The sequence below is a fragment of the Xyrauchen texanus genome, chromosome 3 (genome assembly GCF_025860055.1).
Source record: "Xyrauchen texanus isolate HMW12.3.18 chromosome 3, RBS_HiC_50CHRs, whole genome shotgun sequence".
Taxonomy (NCBI): domain Eukaryota; kingdom Metazoa; phylum Chordata; class Actinopteri; order Cypriniformes; family Catostomidae; genus Xyrauchen; species Xyrauchen texanus.
The window spans coordinates 31,118,459-31,139,942 of NC_068278.1; the positions used below are offsets into that span (position 1 = coordinate 31,118,459).

The 21,484-nt window shown below is 40.2% G+C and overlaps 1 protein-coding gene and 1 long non-coding RNA gene across 3 annotated transcripts; both read right to left on the reverse strand.

Moving 5' to 3' along the window:
* Positions 1 to 1,352: 1,352 nt before the first annotated feature.
* LOC127621156 (transgelin-like) lies at positions 1,353 to 12,563 on the reverse strand. Its single transcript, XM_052094652.1, has 5 exons — positions 12,358 to 12,563; positions 4,222 to 4,406; positions 3,955 to 4,126; positions 2,485 to 2,587; positions 1,353 to 2,060 (listed from the first exon to the last, which is right to left on the reverse strand). The coding sequence occupies exons 2-5, from the start codon at positions 4,399 to 4,401 to the stop codon at positions 1,910 to 1,912; spliced, it is 606 nt and encodes a 201-aa protein (XP_051950612.1). The 5' UTR covers positions 4,402 to 4,406; positions 12,358 to 12,563; the 3' UTR covers positions 1,353 to 1,909.
* A 711-nt stretch (positions 12,564 to 13,274) lies between these two features.
* Positions 13,275 to 16,818, reverse strand: LOC127621228 (uncharacterized). 2 transcript variants are annotated; one of them, XR_007967836.1, is made up of 5 exons: positions 16,680 to 16,818; positions 15,252 to 15,349; positions 14,696 to 14,790; positions 14,473 to 14,515; positions 13,275 to 13,630 (listed from the first exon to the last, which is right to left on the reverse strand). It is a non-coding gene; the product is annotated as an uncharacterized LOC127621228 (long non-coding RNA). The 2 variants fall into 2 exon arrangements; XR_007967835.1 differs by lacking the exon at positions 13,275 to 13,630 and adding an exon at positions 13,685 to 14,150.
* Positions 16,819 to 21,484: the final 4,666 nt, after the last annotated feature.

Below are 21,484 nucleotides of genomic sequence, written 5' to 3' on the forward strand. Positions count from 1 at the left end.
CGAGAACCAAACATTATAGCGAAGACGAAAAGGTTATCCCATGTGACTTGACCCTCCCTAGCAACCAGTCCAATTTGGTTGTTTAGGAGACCTGGCTGGAGTCACTCAGCACGCCCTGGATTCGAACTCACGACTCCAGGGGTATTAGTCAGCATCAATACTCGCTGAGCAACCCAGGCCCTGATGTTGATCTAAATTAATAATCTAGAGATGAGGAACACACCTCTCACGAGTTATTTATCAGCATATTGTTCTTTATTGTCATCATTATGTAAAATACACTGCAGACATTTTTTTATTGAAACTCATTATAATTATTATAAGACTATTACTGTTGTTTTGATCAAAGTCATGACCAGCAGCTCACAAACTCTAGTAGAGGTTTTAAGCATTATAAGACCAAAGCAACTGTATAATTTCCCTAAATTCTCTTTGTAGGTCTATACACATACAAGTTTTAAAGGATTCAAATTTAATTTTGATCGTTGATTCAGTGACTAACTCATTTCACACAAGACACTCATATGTCACCACCATCTGGCATCACCAGAAATGGTCACTGAATCATTACCGTAAATGGATCTGAATTAATTTTGGTGAACGTATTCAAAACACTCGAGCCAATTGGATACATTTAAATCCCACAATGCACAAGCACAGAGTGCATTTTTTTACCGTGCACATGCACAATTGTCATTATTGTAATTGAATAAATTATTTATTCAGGACCAGCTTGTGCTCAGTCTTTTATTGTCATGTGTGAAACAGAAGCAAGTGCTGCACAAGATGCCCTTTATTTTTGCAGCTAATTTTGCAATTATCTTGCAATACTTTAATATTAAAAATACTACAAATATTAAAAGTAAATATGTATATATTAAAATAATACCTGTATCATACTGTAATATATTAATACTGCACTGTAAGTGTTTGGTCTGTGCGAGCCACCTACTGACAGCTGACCCCCCCAGTTTTAAAATGACTGCTACGCCACTGATCTGACTCCACTTCTCCACATGTTTAAAAGTTGTTCCATATCAGCACTTTAAGATTGGTCTCTCTCTCTCTCTCTCTCTCTCTCTCTCTCTCTCTCTCTCTCTCTCATGCCCCTCTTTTCCTTGTTTGCATTTCATTTTCTTTACATCTAAGACATGACTTTTACCAATCGAATGATAAAAGGAGATGAGATTAAGAGATAACCTACAAAGTGGGAAAGAACTATGGTGGTAAGAATGGGAAGAGAGAAATACAAGGAGAAAGGAAGGTAGAGAAATGGTTATCTGGCATCTGGAACTCCCAGCTTGTATAACTAATGTTTAACAAAGGCTGGAACACAACTGGGCACAATTACATTTCTAATTTAAACTGAATTTTATTAGCAAAATCAATTATTAGTTACTCATGTACAATGTATACACATATTGAGCTCTTGCAGTAAGGCCCTAGTGCCATGTAGATTTTAGAACAGGGTATGAGAACAGAACAAAAGCATTCAAATTAAATCCACAGAAACATAAGACAAAGACAAATACCTGACTGTGCAGGGCTACATATTTACCTTACAGGCGTTTTGTTCCTATGGAGTGCAGCAGAATGCGTTCCTTTGGAATGTATGTATGGAATATATGGATGTGTCACAGCAGATTAAATTCTAATGGAATGTAGAAGAATACAATGCCAGCACATACATTGAATAGGATTATTCCTGGAGCAATTTTTCAGGTTGACCACACATTGCATTTTTCATGCAATGCATAAATAATTTTTTAATTACTATAAACTTTGGTCATAGCTGTGTGTTCTGTTCAGTTATTGTCTAGCTGGGATTTGCTGAAGGTTTAAGTAAGACTATGTGCCTGGTCCAGCATGGTGATGGGCCAATAAAGACAGATCACAGGTCATCAGGCCTTTATTGGTTGTTAAAGATCTGCCGAGGTCGCCCATAACCAGTCATGCCTGCCTGCGATGCCCCTTTGTTCGTGCCCATTTGTAGGCCAATTACACTTTGGCCCTCTTTCAGCTGTTCATCAGAGAACTCCCTCTTATTCTCCTGCGATTTCCTGATGTAAAATTTAAAATATATTAATCCAATATGCACGCAGAGTACATACACACACACACACACACACACACACACACTTTTCAATTTAAAGCTAACCTTTAGGTCCTCATGAAACATAATTTGCTTATAGCTGTTTCTCTCCTTTGACGTACATTTTCATAACTGCATAAGATTACAACAGTAACACACACACACACACACACACACACACACACACACACACGTATCTGAATTTGCTGGTCCCATGCTGTACACATTATAATTTTTTTTAACAATAAGTATTGGTATTCATGTTGCTATGATGATAAGCCAAAACTTCGAATCTGCCAATACAGTTGCTTATTTTGTTATCTGGTTGCTATGGTGGCCGGCTAGCCAGTCAGTTCATTTTGAGTACAGGAAGGGGAAATTACAAAACTCACTTGTGGAACCAACTGGGGTCACCGCAGTAACAACCATCACTCTTAGTAACAGCCAGACTCCCTAAGCACATCAGGGTCATTTGTACAGCTGCAAGGTCTTTACCTGAATACAAACACATAAATGTTTTAATGTGCTTAGCTAATATCATAATTAAAGTGTCACAGTTTAAACTAAACATCAGTCTTAATCTTAAATATAACTGTTAAATTTTTCTTTGGTAGGTCAGTTGGTTCAATGCCAGGCACGGCTTGTGGGCACGTAGGGCAGAGCCCCACCTAAATATTAATCCACTTGAAAACATAGATCAATACTATAAACTGCCAATAATGTCATTTGTTTGCCCGTAAATATGTTCAAAATGCTTACATATGTATGTATTTAAAAACAGGCTTAGTATAAGTTTTGATTCTATTTCTAAGTCGTAAATTAGCTTAAAGCTCCGTTATACAGTGTTTGATATACAGTATATAATCAAGCATGTAAGGCAGAGAGTCTTCTGCACTACCGAACTCCACAGCGCCTCTTTTCCAATGGAAATCTGTGGTCAAATATGGTACTATTGGGACATAAATGAATATGCCCATACGTAGTTTAGTATTATTGCGCGCCTGCAATGTGACAGATTGCGAACATGGTGAGCACTATTGATGAACGTGTGTGTAACAGTGTGTTGTTTCCATTGCAAATTCAAGACAAATTGCCCAAACTTGGTACTGACATGTCAGACATAAAAAATTGTTTGGCAATCACAAAATAAGGGTAGAAGACCTCGAAAAATTGTATGTCAAAACGCCTTGGCTCTTGAAACGTTCTGTTTTAAATTGTACTGTGATTTAAAACATTATTATCATTATAAAGCATTTCGTTGTTTTTTTTTAGAACTGTGAAAACGTGTAAATGGCGTGTAGATAGTTATGTTTCTCAAATAACAATTAACATTAAAAAAAATCATTTGGTTTAGATTATGATCTACATCTTAATGCATTCTTACTAAGAATATTAGAATCAAAATTACGTTCTAAGTGTGCTTCCTTGTGGTGGAATAATGTAAAGACACCACATATTGGGTCAGCGCGTTTGTGTTTGAATAATGATATGAACGAGTAGAATAATGTTAAAAAAAAGCAAGATCTGCCCTACCTACATCTGTGGTCACGAGCTGCTACTGCTCAATGAGTTGGTCTGTTTTATAAACGGGAGCTATGTATCTGGCCGCTGTCACTCATTAAAGGAACGTTCATTCAAAAATAATGCCTGACGATGACAAAATGATAAAGCATTTAAATAATCTTTTCTCTTTTTGAATGTTTCAAGTGGCTCCAGACTTCATAGAATAGCCTATATTGTACACAGTGGGATCAAGGCAAAAGACATGTCAAGTTCATCATCATCAGAAATATGGAAGTGTTACAATTACACTGTTTCAACATGCCATATGAAGGATGACAATAGGGAAAATGGGCACTCACCCTCCCAGAGGTCCACTGTTTGGAACATGTCAGACTTGGTGACTCCATAGCGTTCGGCTGCCCCGAGAAACTGTGAGATCTGCTCCATCTGTTTAAAAGCCATTCCAGAACTTGCAATCTTTTTCACAGGCTTTGCATCCTTATAGAGACTGTTAATCAGCTCACATAAAATCTACAAGGAGAGAAAGAGAGATTAGATTAATTAGCTCTGCCAAATGCATAAAAAAATATAATGCCTCCTCATTTAATAATTGTTTTTTGGCTTACACATCCATCCTTAAGCCACTGCTGGAAGCCTTGTTTTCCAGGTTGAGGTCTTCCTACTGAACCCCCACACTGAGCAATGATCCACTCCACCAGCCGCTCCTCGAGCTCAGGATCGTACTTCTTGTCAATTTTACTCTGCACCTCACGGCTCAGACCATAAGATGGACCTTTATTTGCCATTATGACTGAGCAAACATACAAGCAGAACAGAAGAAAGTTCATTTAGAACCAATCTGTACAACATCTACAAATATTTGGGCTTCGGCTGGTTTTAACTGTGCATTTATATTTTTATTTTGCAGAAGCATATCTTTTGACAATATTTTTTTGTGCTGCCTTGCTTTTTAGCATGGGCTGTTGGGGCATATTTGGCTTGAATGTTGAAAGGCCTGAATCTGTCTAGGTACAAGATTTAGCCAAGCAAGGAATATCTAACTGTGACGAATGTTTTGCAAATCACTAAAGTCTTATGACAGACTGCGATGCAAATATTGAACGGACAATGGTTACAACCTGAATCAATTGGAGTGTGTTGATTCTCTTTCCTAAACAGAGCATGTAGTTACAGCTACTCTTAAGTAGCCGAGACAGATGTATTTGTGTGTGTTTCTCTAAAATGCTGAAACCTCCTTTTGTGTCAACGTGTTCTTATTTAAAAGATAGAATTTGTGTGTGAGACAAGCTTGAACGAGAGGCTAAAACAAACAAAAACATCTATGGCACTTACATTTTAACTCAGATATAGATTTGTCAATGTCCAAGAACCAGCAAAACACAAAAGATAGTACACTGTCTGGACTCTTACCAAAAGAAAACTGTTTACTAGCCAGTTAGTTGTACAATCTTAAGAATTCTACATTTCGACTAATTTTGTGCAATATCCTACACAAACAGAATACACAATTTTTTCCCCAATGGTGTCCAGTTTTGTACATTTAGAAGTCACAGTGAACATTAGCCCTGTTCAGCTAACCTTTAAAATTATGATATGACTGAGTACCAAACATTCATAAACCTTTCATTCACAGACACACATACTCATAAATACACACACAAGTGGAATTCGTCCTTGAAAATTAATAAACTGTGCTGCATGAAATAATATCACTGCTCTGGGTGTTATATCCAAGATAACAAGTAACCACCTACCCATCCCAGTGTTTGTAGACTATGAGGGATGGGTCAGGTTTTGCACACATTATGGGAAAAGTATAGATAGTAAAGGATAGTAAAATCTGAAATCACCTAGGCCTAAATTTTGGAGACCAGCCAACATTCCAGTGAAGAAAAGGGCTGAATAAACATAAAAGGTGCACTCAGTAATTTTTTTCATATATTGTCTTGGACTTACACAGACACATAGTGGCCTGGATGCAGGATTATTCAAACACAATAGTTTTAAGTTACCAATGCCATTGTAGAAGTTCCTTATTCACAGTTAGCCATGATTAATGTAATATGTGTAATATGTGAATAAGTGTCAAATAACAGGTTGGTTACTGAGATTAAGCAAGTTATATTTGGCTGGTCATGTGATCCTAACATGGCTGCCCCCATGAGGGACCCTCTCCATGTAGATTTAAAAAGCTTTTGCAAATTTACTGTCTTGAGTCTTCATCTCACGTGAGTGCTCATGATTTTAGACAAACATGTAAAAATTACTCTTCAGTTTGTTAGAAGTAAAAACTTTTTTAATGAGGGAAAATGTTTTAATGAAAAAAAAGCAAGTTTTTTTTGGGGGGGGGGATATAATTAGCTCAGTATTAAACAATAGAGGTCAATGGAAAATCACCACTATGACAGCCTATTCACACTATGATGTGAATATACCATAACTGTGCATTTCACTGACCATTTAGCTCACATCCGCTGAGCATTTCCTGTGTTTGTTAGCGAGAGAGCTCCATCTGTTAGGCCATGTACAAATACACACACACAGATGTAAACACACCGGCATTCTCTGAGTTATATAACTGCTCTTTTTCATACATGTTATCCTATCTCGAATTACATAACAGAATGTTAATGTTATCCGTTATGTTTAGGATGACCAGACATACTGTTTTTCCTGGGATAGTCCCGTATTCAAGCGCTTTTTCTAGTGTCCCCACTTATTCTGAAAGAAATCGTGTTTTGTTCCGTATTTCCCCTCTCGTAAAATGTCTCTTTCCACGTCTATCGGTCACTTCGACGTTGTGTTGAAGAAGCGACACTAGGGGTCTCTCTTGAGATCTCTGATCTATAAGAAAAGGCCAATGAGAAATTGGCAGACAGAATTTGCATGTCCCACCCTCGGACATACGGGTATAAAGGGAGGAAAATGCTACTGTTTCATTCAGAAATTTTCATTCGGAGCCGACTGCTTGTGTATGCAGTGAGCTGCGAGTCACAGACTGTTCCTCCCATCTCTGAGCGGTTGCTGTTGGATCTATGGCACACATTAACGGCTTTCTCCTTCTCTGCACGGCAGTGCAGCTTTGCCCCTGGGCGCTTCGACAGCGCAGTAAAATAGTTTATTTCTCTAAAAGAGTTATTTTCTCTAAAAGAGCATATAGACAGCTGGCGTTGAACATCTTTTTCAGGACACGTCTACAAAGATGCCCTTCTACCGCTGTGTAGTTCCTGGTTGCGGTAGTGTGCACTCCGCTCCTGACGGCCACAGGCGTTGTCTCGTGTGTCTGGGCAGCGTTCACACCGAGGCAGCATTTGTGGATGGCTCATGTTCTCATTGCAAGAACATGACCATGGCAACATTGCAGTTGCTTTCCTTCCTCAGAAGGAATGCCACTCCATCCGCCCCCCCCCGTGTCGCTCCTTCTTCCCACGGCATTGAGGACGACCCTGCTGGCGATGGAGGCGATTTGGGGATGGCAGCAGGCGCGGTTTCGCCAGGTACGTCCTCGCGAACCACCCGCCCCCCGACACGCTCGTTGACTTCCGTCCGGGCTCGAGGCAATGGCAGCTCGCTTCACGGCCAGCCTGCCTATCTTCTAGAGCCCCCCCCCCGAGCCGGATGAGGTCGCCTGCATCGGAGAGAGATGCTGATGACTCGACTGGGCTGCAACCTTCGGGACAGCACGCCCAGTCTGAGGCTGAAGCCCAGATGTCCGACATGCTTACCCGGGCCGCCATCAGCGTGGGGCTGGACTGGAACCCTCCGTCCTCCCCACAGCCTTCGTGGCTGGATGATTTGTTCCTCGCGTCGCTCACAGCCGCAACCCCACACCCCCCCGGTTGGACTTCGCCCAAAAGTTCTCAGCAGTGAAAAAGCAGACGGAGGCCATATCTCACATCATGCCCCACTGCACCTCCAGAGCGAGCCGTGCCCCGTCTGCCTCCCGAGGGCGTCTTCCAGCGGCACCTAAGAAACACACAGCTCCGCCTCAACCCGGGCCCAGCTCTCAGCCCCAGCATCGAGCAACCCGCAGGAGGCACACGCCCCCTGTCTCACGAACCCCTTCAAGGACCCGGAAGGCTCCCAAGCGTTCCTGAGACAGACGACCCAGGGACCAAGATGTTTGCTCTGGAGCTGGTAAGCAGACCGCTCCGTCCCCCGGTGGAGGGCCGGGAGGAGAATTTTCAGTTAAGTTTATTTACTTTGCCACACCCCCTTCGGGCTGCGGTACCCACATTCTCAATAAAAGAGCGATAGAGCCTGTCCCTCCAACCGAGATGAAGAAGGGTTTCTACAGCCCTTACTTCATCGTACCCAAGAAAGGCGGCGGCATACGACCGTTCTTGGACTTGCAAGTTTTTTTGCGGATCTCGTGCTCCTCGCGACAGCCCCTCCCTGGCAAATCCCCCCGAGGAAGAACCTTCTTTCTCAGGGACGGGGTTCGCTCTGGCATCTGCACCCAGATCTCTGGAACCTCCAAATCTTGCCCCTGGACGGGATGTGGAATATCTAGCTGATCTACCACCTGCTGTCATGATACGATCAACCAAGCCAGAGCCCCTTCTACCAGGCAACTTTACGCCCTGAAGTGGCGCTTGTTCGCAAATTGGTGTTCTTCCCGGGCTGAAGACCCACAGAGGTTCGCAGTTAGGTCATTGCTTTTATTCCTGCAGAAGAGGTTGGAGGGGAGGCTGTCCCCCTCCACCTTGAAGGTGTATGTAGCTGCTATCACGTCAAACCACGACACAGTAGACGGCAAGCCTTTGGGTAAGCATGACTTAATTATCAGGTTCCTAAGAGGTGCCTGGAGGTTAAATCCCTCCCGGCCGAGCCTGTTCCCCTCCTGGGATCTCTCAGTGGTCCACCCCCCTTCGAGCCGCTAGAATCAGTCGGACTCAGGGCCCTCTCCATCAAAAGGGTAAGGGACCTGCAAGAGTTCTCTATCAGCGACACCTGCCTGGAGTTCAGTCCGGCAGACACTCACGTGATCCTAAGACCGCAACTGGGCTACCACTCCATTCAGGGACCAGGAACCTGCAAGCGCTGCCCTGGTAGGAGGCAGGCCCAGCCCCTTCGTTGCTGTGTCCGGTACGTGCATTGTGTATCTACTTGGACCACACGCAGAACTTTAGACGTTCTGAGCAGCTCTTAGTCTGCTTTGGTGGACAGCGGAAAGGGAACGCTGTCTCCAAACAGAGGCTTTCCCACTGGGTAGTGAACGCCATTACTTTGGCCTTCGCAACAAGCCGTGCCCCCCCCCCTTTGCGGGTCCGAGCACACTCAACAAAAAGTGTTGCATCCTCATGGGCACTGGCCAGGGGCACCTCCCTAGTAGACATATGCAGAGCAGCATGTTGGGCAACACCCAATACCTTTGCAAGATTTTACAATCTCAGGGTTGAGTCGGTTTCTCAGGTCCGAGCTGGTAGAATTCGGTACACGCTGACAAACTGACCGGGTGGACCGCTTGTACATCGCGCTCTTTCCCTCCGCTGAGGTAATACCGTGCGCCTTTACCCCAGGAGATCCCACAAACTCAGCTCCCTGGATGACTCCTCCCTAGCCCTCTGGTCCGCGAATTCAGCAGAGGAATTCGCCGACCAAGACCAATGCGGGTACTCAATTTACCCTGTACTGGAATAGGTGCTCCACAGGACAGGCTCCCACGTGGACTTTTCCCCCTGTGTATTTTCCGCGGTACGAGCGGACCCGCGTCTCCCTTGGGTAGTCCTCATGGACCCCCGGTTGCCATGTTTGTAGCAACTCCTCCCTCCCAATGAGGTAGGATCTACCACCGTGCCATTCTCCACATGTGACCTAAAAGCCCATGTGATGTATTTCACCACTCTTTACCTCTCCCAGTCTGGGCAAGTGTGGTCTCCGCAGGGTCTTTCCCCCCTGAAAGAACAGGAAAACTGGGAAATATCGCCTTCCCCGATGCGTATGATAGCGTTAAGATGGCCCCAGCCACTTTAACTCTATGCGAGATACATAGAGAGAGAAAAGGCGCGGCTGGCGCGGCCTGCTCCCATGCTTGGCACATCGCCTTGTTTCCCCCTGTCGGGGGCAAAGAACCAGAAGGCTTTGACAATTTTATGGGTACGTGCAGCCTGGCACAGCTGGTCGCTTTGGCACAAAAAATTCCTGCCTGCTCCAGTGTCAGCGGTACACGTACACAGCTCAGCGTGATTTAAATTGGACCCCTAGTGTCGCTTCTTTGACACAACGTCGAAGTGAGCGACAGACGGGGAACGTCTAGGTTACGGATGTAACCTCCATTCCCTGATGGAGGGAATGAGACGTTGTGTCCTCCCGGCCATGTCGCTGAACCGAGCCACTGTTGTGGCCGAACCTCATTGTCGGCTCCTCAGAAAAATCCTGAATGAAACAGATGCATTTCCCTCCCTTTATACCCGTATGTCTGGGGGCGGGACATGCAAATTCTGTCTGCCAATTTCTCATTGGCTTTTCTCATAGATCAGAGATGCAAAAGGCTCTCAAGAGAGACCCCTAGTGTCGCTTCTTCGACACAACGTCTCGGTTACATCCATAACATCCGTAACCTAGACGATCTCTATATGTGGCTTTCTCAGTACTTGAGTATTATAAACAAAGATAGCCCAGGACAGCTTGTAAAACCAATGAAATCACACAGCGTTATTTGAATTACATGATTGGATTAAACTATCCAATCACAATCCTCTATCAATAGACATCCAGTTAGTGAACTTCAGTTTGAAAGAGCACACAGATGAAATTGCAGCTGGAAAAATGTCAAGGAAGCTTGCGTGTACATTTAATGAGGATCTTCAAAAGGAGTTACAGACAGAGCCTAGTAACATGAGGTGTGAGATTTGTGGAGCTCGCTTTTCCATCACCCATGGAGGCCGAACCGACATCGCGGAGCAAGTTCATTCAAAAAAGCATGTGGATGCTGCAAAAAAGTAAGTGTACCACACCAAGTGTTTTCAATTCTCTTTGTGAAGCAAAGATCTGCACGCAAGTGAAGGACCTTTTGCTTATCATTCTGTTGTGCCATTCTGTTGTGCCAAAGCTTTGAACATTCATGACCTGAGAAAATTCTTGCAGGCCAGGCTGGAGGAATCATTCATAACCTCTGACATTAAAAAGTAGTTGGATGCCCTGGTTGAAGCTGGTGACATGTGAGCGGATGATTTCTTTTGTGCAGTGAGAAACTTTAATTCAGCATCTGTGGATTAAAGTCGGAGCCGCTCATTTGAAAACACAGAAAAACTTGAGTGGGCCCTTCTGAGAGACATCCCAGAGTGGAAAGACATTCAGAGCAGCCTTGAACACTTTTACTCCAGAATCCCCGCTCTCAGTTTGATTGACGAAACCACGCTCTTTGATGAGTGGGCTTGCATGAAAAACATTGTCACTCGTCACATCTCTGAGTAGAACATGAACAAGACGGCCATGTCTGAGAGATAAGCAGACATTTTTCGTGAGCTGGAGGGTAAGACCATCAACTTTGGAGTTGTAGCCAATGTCGCAGAGTTTGTTTTATGCCTGTCTGGTACATCTGACATCTGTACCAGACATCTTGATGAGTGTAACAGTCATGTAGGCAATGCTTTTCGTACATCTTAATTTTGGACTGGACTGATCTGCTTTATAAACTCTTGAAAGACAAGAGCACAGTGATAAAAATAGCTATCAGCGAAAAGTTCAAGGTGACAACAGTTATGGGTGCGGATGCACACATACGTACTTCGCATTGATCTGCGCCTAGGTTAGGATTCGTCAATTTCATTTTTGGTGGAAGGGGGCTGTCCCATTTTCCACATGAAGGAATCAGGTCACCGTAGTTAAGTGGCTTCAGGCTTGGTATCATGCAACACAAATACTCCCTCTTCAGCTCTGAGTAATAGTGTCTGAGTGTGTGTAGATATGTGTGTAGATATGATATAAATTAGACAAAAGAAAGAAAGGGATGGTTGGACAGAAAGAGATACAGAAAGGAGGAAAACGAACAGCCATAATTTTAAGGGGGAAAACATCTTTGTCATGCAACCAGATTTAATTTGATTTGGACAAACAGATTCGGAACACTGTTTTGTGTGTGTGTGTGTGTGTGTGTGTGTGTGTGTGTGAGGGTGGGTTTGGGTGGTTTACGAGGAAAAATGTTAGGTTACAGGCTGTTAAATACAATGGTATTATGCTATAAATGTGGTTTATGAGCACATTTCTAGTGTTATCATAATTCAAATCACTTAAAAAACATACTAAACAATGTTTTTTGAAAATGTAAGACCGCGTTTTTGTGAGGGTTAGGTTTAGGGGTAGGGTTAGGGGATAGGATCTATAGTTTGTCCGGTATAAAAATAATAATGTCTATGGAAAGTCCTCATTAGGATAGCTGCACCAACATGTGTGTGTGTGTGTGTGTGTGTGAGAGAGAGAGAGAGAGACAGAGAGAGAGAGAGAGAGAGATAAAGCAGGGATCTTGCAACACACAAGGACACACAGTCCGTAACTTTTAGAACATGTGGAAACAGGCAGAGGCATGACATAACTACAGTCTGATTAAACTACAGCCATGCTGTAGTCTGCCAGAGTCAATATGTACCACTCGAAACACATCTCTTTCTCTGTCTCTCACTAAGGCGTTCATTCTTTCTTTCTTTCTTTCTCTCTTTGTATTTTGTACATTTTGCATATGTGTTCATTACAAAACCATCTTAACTGACCAATAAGCAAGTCATTTTATTTGTACTTACCAGTTTATGTGAAAAAAATCTTGCTCAGTAGTCTTGGTGTGGAAATGTGTATTCTGAGGTGCACACAGCTGTGTGTGTAAGTCAGAAAGAGTATGTCTTCCCCTTTATGACAGAGTTCAGAGTCCAAGGAGTGCCACTTTCAAGGAAATTACTTCACCAATAGCACAGAGTGAGAAAGCAACAGAGAATGAGAAAGAGGGAGTGAAGGAGAGAGCAAGACAAGCAAAAAAGAGGAGGTAACAACATCCATAAAGCACCCCCTCCCCCCCATTTCTGCCCCTCCCTTCCGCTCTCATTTTCCTGTTTTGCAATGTACAACCTTATTTGGGAGAGTGAAAAGAAGTGGTCAGTACAGAGCAAGGAATTTTTTCACATGCCTTCTTTTCCACTCCGCCCAGAACAGAGAAAAGAGGGCAAGAGGAATGACAGAGGCATGAATGAGAAAATGTCTTGGGGAGGTGTGGGCTACTGATTACAAGGTTTGATAAAACGGAAAGTTACAGAGTAGATACATGCAAATATGACAGCTAAGAGAGAAATGAAAAAGATCTGGGATGTAAACATGGCATGGGGACAGTGAAAGAAAGAGAGAACCTAAGAAAACTATTGCTTTTAACTTTTCGACAGACATACATGTTCATGCCAATTTTGCAACAAAAAAAAAATGAGATTATTGAGCAAAGCGACCTGGAATGATTTGATCATTTGTGCTCTGTCCCCATAGTAACATCAAACTGAGCAACTTCCTTTTAGTTTTGTTAGCAGGGCCAGCACTGCATAGACACAGCTATGTTTGTTAGAGACCATTTTGTAAGAGTCAACTTATCTATACTCTGCAAGTTACACAAATGTTATATCATTTATTTATTTATATAATACCCATGTAATATCACAGCTTTAGTTCACTGTGATCTGGGTATAATTTATTAAATGAATTTAATAAATGAAAGCTACATTGTTATTTTTTGTAAAATATGTACTGTATAGGATGTATTGTGGGATTTGTATACTTTTGTCTGATGTTAAAAAAAAATCAAGTCACTTGGACTATTTAATCAGTATGAAACATGTGTTACCTACAAAACTAGACTGTTAAAATCTGGGCTCAGCGGAGCCTGTTGTTGCTCTTGTTGTGATTCTTCATGCGTAGAGGCAACACAGGAGTGTGTGTGTGTGTGTTACTCACTGAGATGAGATAACACAGAGCGGCTAAGGGCTATGCGTGGGATTCCTCACTCTCTCACTTTCTCACACACACAGGGTGAAATTCCAACTGTGAAGAAAAACTGTTTTTAGATGTCTGTGAATATCTATATCTGTCTGTATGTGTAAAAGTATGTTACTGCAAGTGGGGAGTCAGAGATGTGTATGTCTGTCTCCTGCACTGTGTCTCTTGTACTGACAAGTAACCAACAAAGGGGCTTCATGTTTTAAAATCTTAATTAACTGGTTTTACTCAAGTCAAAAATATTATTTCATATCATATTCTTATTAAACTTATATTTTGTCAAACCAACTAATTAAATTTTGATCATGTAGAAATAGAACAAAAAGATCACAACTGCACTTTTCACTTTTTTCAGCGTGTGCATACAAGAAAGCAAAATTAGTTAGTCCAGGAGGGGGTTGGGCATACTACAAAGATGGTGGAACTTCCACCCAGAGATGGGATAGGGGCTCGTATGTCTTTGCTGGCTGTTTGGAGCTCCCACCCCTTTTTGGACCTTGGCCTGCAGCTATACCTACAGTGCTTGCACACAGTGGCCCCAGCGTACTCGTCTCATCAGTGCCACCTGGTGGTAAAAACATTCTCCTTCAGAGAAAGAAGGGGTGTGTGTGTGTGTGTGTGTGTGTGTGTGCGTGTGTAGAACTCAGTGCAGGGTTGTATCCTTTGTGTTAAGTGTGACATTACTGTAGGCAGGGCTGGAAATGGGGGGGTATTTGAATGGGGCTTCAGGCTTGGTATTTTATGAATGCATAAAACAAGAGAAGAACATAAAACTAACAGAATCATGTATAAATTATATTATATTCGATTTCTGTTAGATATTAAAGGTAAGGCTGTAAGTTTTTTTTGTGTCATGACATGCAGAAAATGCCCCTACTGTGCCTTACCTGACAGATATGACTGAATTTGGTGTCCTTAAATAGGAAGTCTCTGTAAAGAGCAAAAAAAGATCAAAGATAAATTTTGCCCAATAACAGTTTGTCAGCTTGTTGTGCAAGGACACTATGTTACAATTGCTTTTCACAACTAACGAAAAATATACAAGACTGTTCATACAGTTAACTGTTTGGGTTTACCAACATCAAATCACGTTTATTTTTGTTTCCATACCTGTGATTCTAAAATGACATGCTGTTGCTCATTGGTGTGCTTCAAGTCTTTGGAGGACAGGGTTTTGAAAAGAGGGGGTGTGTCTAATTCAGCGGCTAAATTTGGAGGGAGATTTAGAATAGCAACATTTATTACAGCACCTTTAGATTACCTTTAATATATTTTGCAGAAAGAGTTTAGTTAAATGTCTCTTCAATAAGGTTTGCAAGCTGTTAATATACTGTATTTTAATTGGTATTACTGTTCTAGTTGGAACATAAGATTTAGTAATTGCAAGCTAGTGTAATCCTAAACAGTTTTTAAATCATAGCTATAGTTTAGATAACTATCATTAAAGCATTTTTTCATGACCTTATAGGTTACTTTGGTGGGAAAGCACCTGCTTAGGACCTACATACACAAAAATACATTTTGACTTGTCCCTCCTTTTCTTTAAAAAAAGCAAAAATCACTTACAATAAAACTGAAAGGGGACAATTCGTAAACATTAAAATACTCACTGTTTCAAAAGGTAAAGCCACAAGATATAAACAATATTCAATAAACACTTACAAACCTTTTCTGTGTAAAGTTATAGACAATTTTACAACGTTGTTGCCATCAGGGCCGGTCCTGGCCAATTTGCTGCCCTAGGCAAGATTTCACCTGGTGCCCCTGGAATCGCAGACAATTCCACCACTGATCATTGTGTTCATACACTCACACAGAAACAAACTGCGCAGCTTTGTCTTGTTTTTCTTTATTTTGAAAATATTTTGGAAACAAACACACACACACACACACACACACAACTAAATTATAAATATAATATAAATAAATTTATATTATAAGATTATTGCGGGAAAAAAATACAGAAACAAAAAGATACACAAAAAAATAAATAACTATACACAAACTGGAATACAAAATGTAGCAAATGTTCTACAGCCTTACTCTCCTTGCCTTTCTAGCAGCAAAGTCATCTATGATATCATCATAAGACAGCTGTTGGGAGACCACATGATTTATGCTAATGACTGAAAGTCCACTGAGACGTTCTTGAGCCATTGTAGATCTCAGGTAGTTTTTAATCAGTTTGAGCTTAGAGAAGCTGCTTTCAGCAGCAGCGACGGTAACAGGTAGAGTGGCAGAGATTCTCAGAGCGACCCACATATTGGGGTAAATTTCCGTCAGCTTCTTCTTGTGCAGGAAAGTCAGGAGCTCAATGTTTGTCATGTTTTTTGATGGCAGATGTGGAAAGTTTTGCATTTCCAATACAAGTTCCCTGCCATCAATATCTGGCTGTCCATCATGACTTAAAGCTGTGCTCAGGGTCTGACAGTGCTCTACCAACTCTTCTTTGGACATGTTGGGAAAGTTGAGGAGCACTCCAAATTTAACAACAATAATATCTTAATAAAAACCTAAAGTAATATTTACAAACTATATATCATTTGAAACCTCATGTTTGTTTTCATGCCAAGAGTTCAAAAGATAACACCAATTCAATTTTATGAGGAAAAAAAGGTCTGAAAATTTTTTTAAATATAAAGAAAGATATTATGGATTCTCGATTTGTCATGTGGTTGCGAGCTATAACGCACATATGTGCTCTTTTTATGCATTTATTAGAGGTTGAATTCAAATCAAATACTAAATACTACAATTAAACACACAAACAGCAAGAATAATTACATCTGGTATTCATGCACAAAACTGTATTGAGCACTTCTCTAGCATACATACACTAGTTACATTTTCAAAAAATTAATTTTGAAAGTGTTAGTTTTCCAGTAACAGTTAGATGGTTACAGCAATGTCCTACTAACTACACATTACTAATTTAGCCAATTCAAATAAAAATACCATAAAATAGTGCACAAGTTCAACTAACTGTCATGATAAGCTATTTCAAATTAGCAAACGTTACTAGCATCGATCGTCGAACTAACTGCTAACTTATGCATAATGCAACATAGATAAACAGATACATCACATTCATTACCTCTATCTTTATCCCGTTTTTCTTCCTCTTCTCTTCTTTTTTTCTTCCCTGGGCACCAGAGGGCTTCGGTCTTTTTGACATAATGATCATTTATCTGTGAATTCGGCCATCTGTCACAATATCAAACTTCTTCTTCTTCTTCTTCTTCTTCTTCTTCTGATTAATGGCGGATCATATCTTTACGATATATACCGCCACCTACTGGACTACTACACATGAGTGTGTAAAAAGGACGTTTGGCAAATTATATACATCAAATCATAAAAAATAAAATAAAAAAATAAAAAATTCTTCTACTTAAACCAGTATCATTAAGATATATAATTAAATATTTGCTTCTTTGTCCCTGCATTCCTTGCTCCTGTAAAATATAATTTTTTTAATCTGTAGCAAAGTTGGATTGTTAAAAAAAAAAAAAAAAAACTCGTGCCACGGGCCGGCCCTGGTTGCCATGACGATGTAATGTACAAATGATGATTAACATTTTTTACAGCTCAAATAATACATGAGTTTTAACAGAATAATTTATGTAAGTGCTTTTATAAAATTATAAGCTTCACATTTCTTTGTTTAACCGCTTCAAAAATTGGCCCCATTCACTTCCATTTTAGGTGCCTCACTGTAACCATGATTTTTGCTTTTTTTTTTTTTTTTTTTTTTAAAGAAAGGGGGGAAAGTCTAAATAATTTTTTTTGGTAATCGACATTATGCCACAAATGCTGTTGATTGATCTGAATTTGTACTGAACCTGGAATATTCCTTTAATGCAGTTCATCATGGTGCTGTGATCCTATAACACCATCTTTGTTAAAAATGTAATCCACTCAACTGTTTCTCTTATATCGGCATCAAACTGACAAAAAATCAGAGGAATGTTGTATAGGAAAAGAAGAGAGATTTATTGATAATTATTTATGAACAGATGATAAAATGTATTTTTATTTGGAACCCAACATATCATAACAAAACATTTCAGGGAACAATTCCTCAAAATTATATCTACTCATTTAACCAACGCATACTGTATATACAAAGAGAAATCTGAGCTTTGTTCTTCTTAACACTTAATACTTAATATTACTATGGAGAAAAAATTTGAATATACTGTAAGATAAGTTCAGGATCTTTATATTTAAACAGCACATAACAATGACAAATATCGAATAGAATCTAACCCATTTTTGTAACTGATCTTTCCTTTTAATAGATATGTTTTTGTAATTCCAAAGTTTTTTTACATGACAGTATATTATTCTGTGGGTTCAAAACAGGTTGCATTATATAAACCATGCATTAAACTTTGTACTTTGTATTTTCTTGTAAATTGCCATAGGCATGGTCATGTGAAATATAAGTAAGCATGAGAGCCTGTGTGTTTGCCCTACTGTGACGAAGCAGGCGAGGAATGAGGATCTAAGTGCAGCTTTAATAAATAAACAAGAAAACTCAGAGTAAAGAAAAACACAGGGAACCTAGCACAGAGCATAACAAAACATGCAAGAACTGACAAATAAACTGGGGGAAACAAGGGCTTAAATACACAAGGGAAAACAAGGAACACTTGGGGAAACAATCAGGGAATGAGAAACAATCAGGGAAAAAACAATCATAAAATAAAACTACAAAGAACTACAAAAACCAAACAGGAAACAGGAACTAAACAAGAACTTCAAAATAAAAGCATAAAAATAAAAGACAAGAGGGAATGTGACACCTACTCTGTGGCATACAGCAAAAATCCACTAAATGTTTTGTAATGGTTCAGATCATCACACAGCCAACAGCCAGCCTGTAGACTGACAGAAAAATGGCCCCCAACATGGAGCTCTACGAGTAAGACCGCAGTGGCCTGGTCTTCCTGCTCTTGATCATACAGCTCTCTAAGTGCTGCTAGTGCCACACCATACCGTCTGATACTGCTGCAGACAGCCAGTTTGTGTGCCTGGTGACCCTGCATCGCTGAACACAGTTAGTGCCAGGTTGTACAAACCTGACCATGGCACCGTAAACACACCAGTGGTAGAGTTATAGCTTTCTCCAGTGTTGATAAAGATGCTCAGATAGACCACATTTATTGCCGTTGTCCTCACTGGACCAACACAGCGTCTCTTGATGGTTAGACCCACAGAAAATGCCACCCTATACTCTTAAGAATTACAAATAACATGTAAGCTGATTAAAAAAAAACGCTTTATACAAGAGTTAGTTCAGGTCCTAAAATTTGATTGGCCAAGCAGCATTGTAAATGTGCTAATATTTAGTGTTTATAACACTGTTTGTATCACTCTATTTATCTGTGTTCACAGCTACTGTAGTGATGGTGATTTTGATTCATCCCACATCCCAAATCACATCCGTGCTGATATTCAGAACAACAGCACTCTTGCTCATGTAATATTGCTTAAATCTATACAACACATGTATGTGTCTGTGTTGTTATAAAGAGAGGCAAATTACATGTTTCTTTCTCTCTAAACCAGACAAAATAACCACAGCACTCTAAAAAAATGGCTATTGAGATTCAAGAGTCAGTGCTCTTTGAGGTGATGTCTATGCTTATAGATAGTAAGTTTGTTCAGTGAGAATCAGAGTCTGTGCATTCATGCAGGGGCGTCGGACTGGGGGGGGGTAAAGGGTACCGAGTACCCAGGGCCCGAGGCAGGGGGGCCCTTAGAAGTCAGTTTTCTATACATACATATTTGGTACGGGGGCCCAGCAAGATGGTTTGTACCCAGGGCCCAAAATTTGGGGCTACGCCCCTGCATTCATGTAGGTAGTGCCTCTGATGTTTCGGAGTGTAGTCTGTGCTTTTGCCAGCAAGTCCTCCAGTGAATTCAGACTGGAGTTTAAATACTGCTCTAACTGCCATTTTTGCCTCTGCATCACACAACAGCCACATGAGTCCTGGTCAGCAAGACACACTAGTGAGAGAGAAATAATAATATTAATCTGACATTAAATCTAAAGTGTGTGCTTTCTATGCCACTGAACGGAATTGTTTTCAAAAAGCTTTTTTAGGGCTTTCTGGCCCTGTTTGCTTGTGATCTAACAGATAGTCCCAACCCCAACTCATGCCAATGTTGTGTCGGGCTCTACGGGTCACTCAAAACAAACGAACAAAACAAAGGAAGTTTTATAGTGCCACAGAGACACAGAGTTTACAGGGATTATTTTATCAAATTAACCTACAAATGGCTTACTTACAGTTGTCTCTACATATTTAGCTGCCATCCGAGAATGTATTTAAACACTGAAAAAGTTACACATTTCAGCTTTAATTATTATAATTATTAAATATTATTATTATTATTTATTAAAATATCCCACCAATCAAATTCTGTGTATATTTTGTTTAGTTGTAGTTTATTTCTAAGCTGTTAGAAGGAGACCTGAAATAAATCTTACAGTTGCTGTGATCTGGAGCAATAGTTTGTTCTGTTCATCTCAGGAGTAGGTCCGTTGCTGCCCCAGCACTAGTGTCTACACACAGAATAGTGCAATAGCACCTTTTCCTGATTAAATTGTTCAGAAAGGGTATCAAAATTGTCATTGTCACATTTCTTATGACACAACTAAACCACCTGTACAACTGCTCAGAGACGTCAGATATTTACATTAGGAACAGAGAGCAATGAGACCAAATGTTTACAAGTCTGTAACTAATAACAAACAAAATATAAATAAATTATAAAATATTGTGCCACTGCCTCTTAAATATTAAAGTGTACTCATTTTAATATATTAGATATTAAATTATACATTATATTTATGATTCCTGGAATAAAAATACCTTGACTTTCTTTAATTAAGTTAAAATTGTTTAATTAATTTTTTATAATTAATAAGCTTCTATTTCTAATACATATTTTTTATAGACTTAAGACTGAGCCTTAGAATGGATTGCAATAAATACAATTTATATAAATAACCAAAATAAATATTTTATTTAAAAAAGTTTTTACCTCTAACCCCAAATCTTACACAAGCAAAAAATAAAAAAGAAAATAAAAAATCTGAAATATGATAAGATTCTACCTACACTAAGAAAATCTCAATAAACTACAAGGTTAACAAGTGGAATCAACTTTGACATATTATCCTCTTACTTTCTGAATAAATCTACTCATTTCTGTATAGAAAAGAGATTTCTCACCTTTCATGCCTCTCACTTTTCCCTGTTTCTGCTCTGCCTGGTTTGAGTGTGTGTGTGTGTGTGTGTGTGTGTGTGTGTGTGTGTGTGTGTAGAGAGAGAGAGAGACTATTTGTTTGCAAAGGGGAGCTTTACAACAGTACTATGAGTAAAAAGAAGGCCAAAATTCTTTTGCCCTCAGTCAAGGTGGAAATTGGCTCCTGTAACTGTGACTAACCTCAAAACCCCACTGAGCTTAACACTATAATACTACACAATACAACAACACAATGAAACACTCAATGACATGTAACATGATGAAACTGACCACAAGAATTAATCTCAGGTAGCGCTGCAATTCCAAGCAATCAAAAATGCTTTTTTCCTCAGGATAGCTGTTTGTCCCAAAACACCTGTTCAAAGGAACACCACACCTCTGCCCACAATAAAACCAAGCAAAGTTAAAAATTATTCAAAGCATCACATAAAATGTGTTATATAATATGTCATGTGGCGTCTCTTAGAAAATACATTATTTGAGTCGAATCCAGTCCAGAGATCTCAGTGCAACAAAGCTAAGAAGTGCAAACACCAAATATCATTTAGCCAGAAAATGTATTAACCTGCAGAGAAATGGAGGGTAAAAAAATAATCTCTTTCCACATTCAAGCACTAA

Coding starts and splice junctions, on each gene's coding strand:
- LOC127621156 (XM_052094652.1), bottom strand. CDS start 4,401: ATGGCAAATAAAGGTCCATCTTATGGTCTGAGCCGTGAGGTGCAGAGT. Junction 2,588..3,954: donor AACAGTGGACCTCTGGGAGG/GTGAGTGCCCAT, acceptor GTTTGTATTCAG/GTAAAGACCTTGCAGCTGTA. Junction 2,061..2,484: donor GACCCCAGTTGGTTCCACAA/GTGAGTTTTGTA, acceptor ATTTTACATCAG/GAAATCGCAGGAGAATAAGA.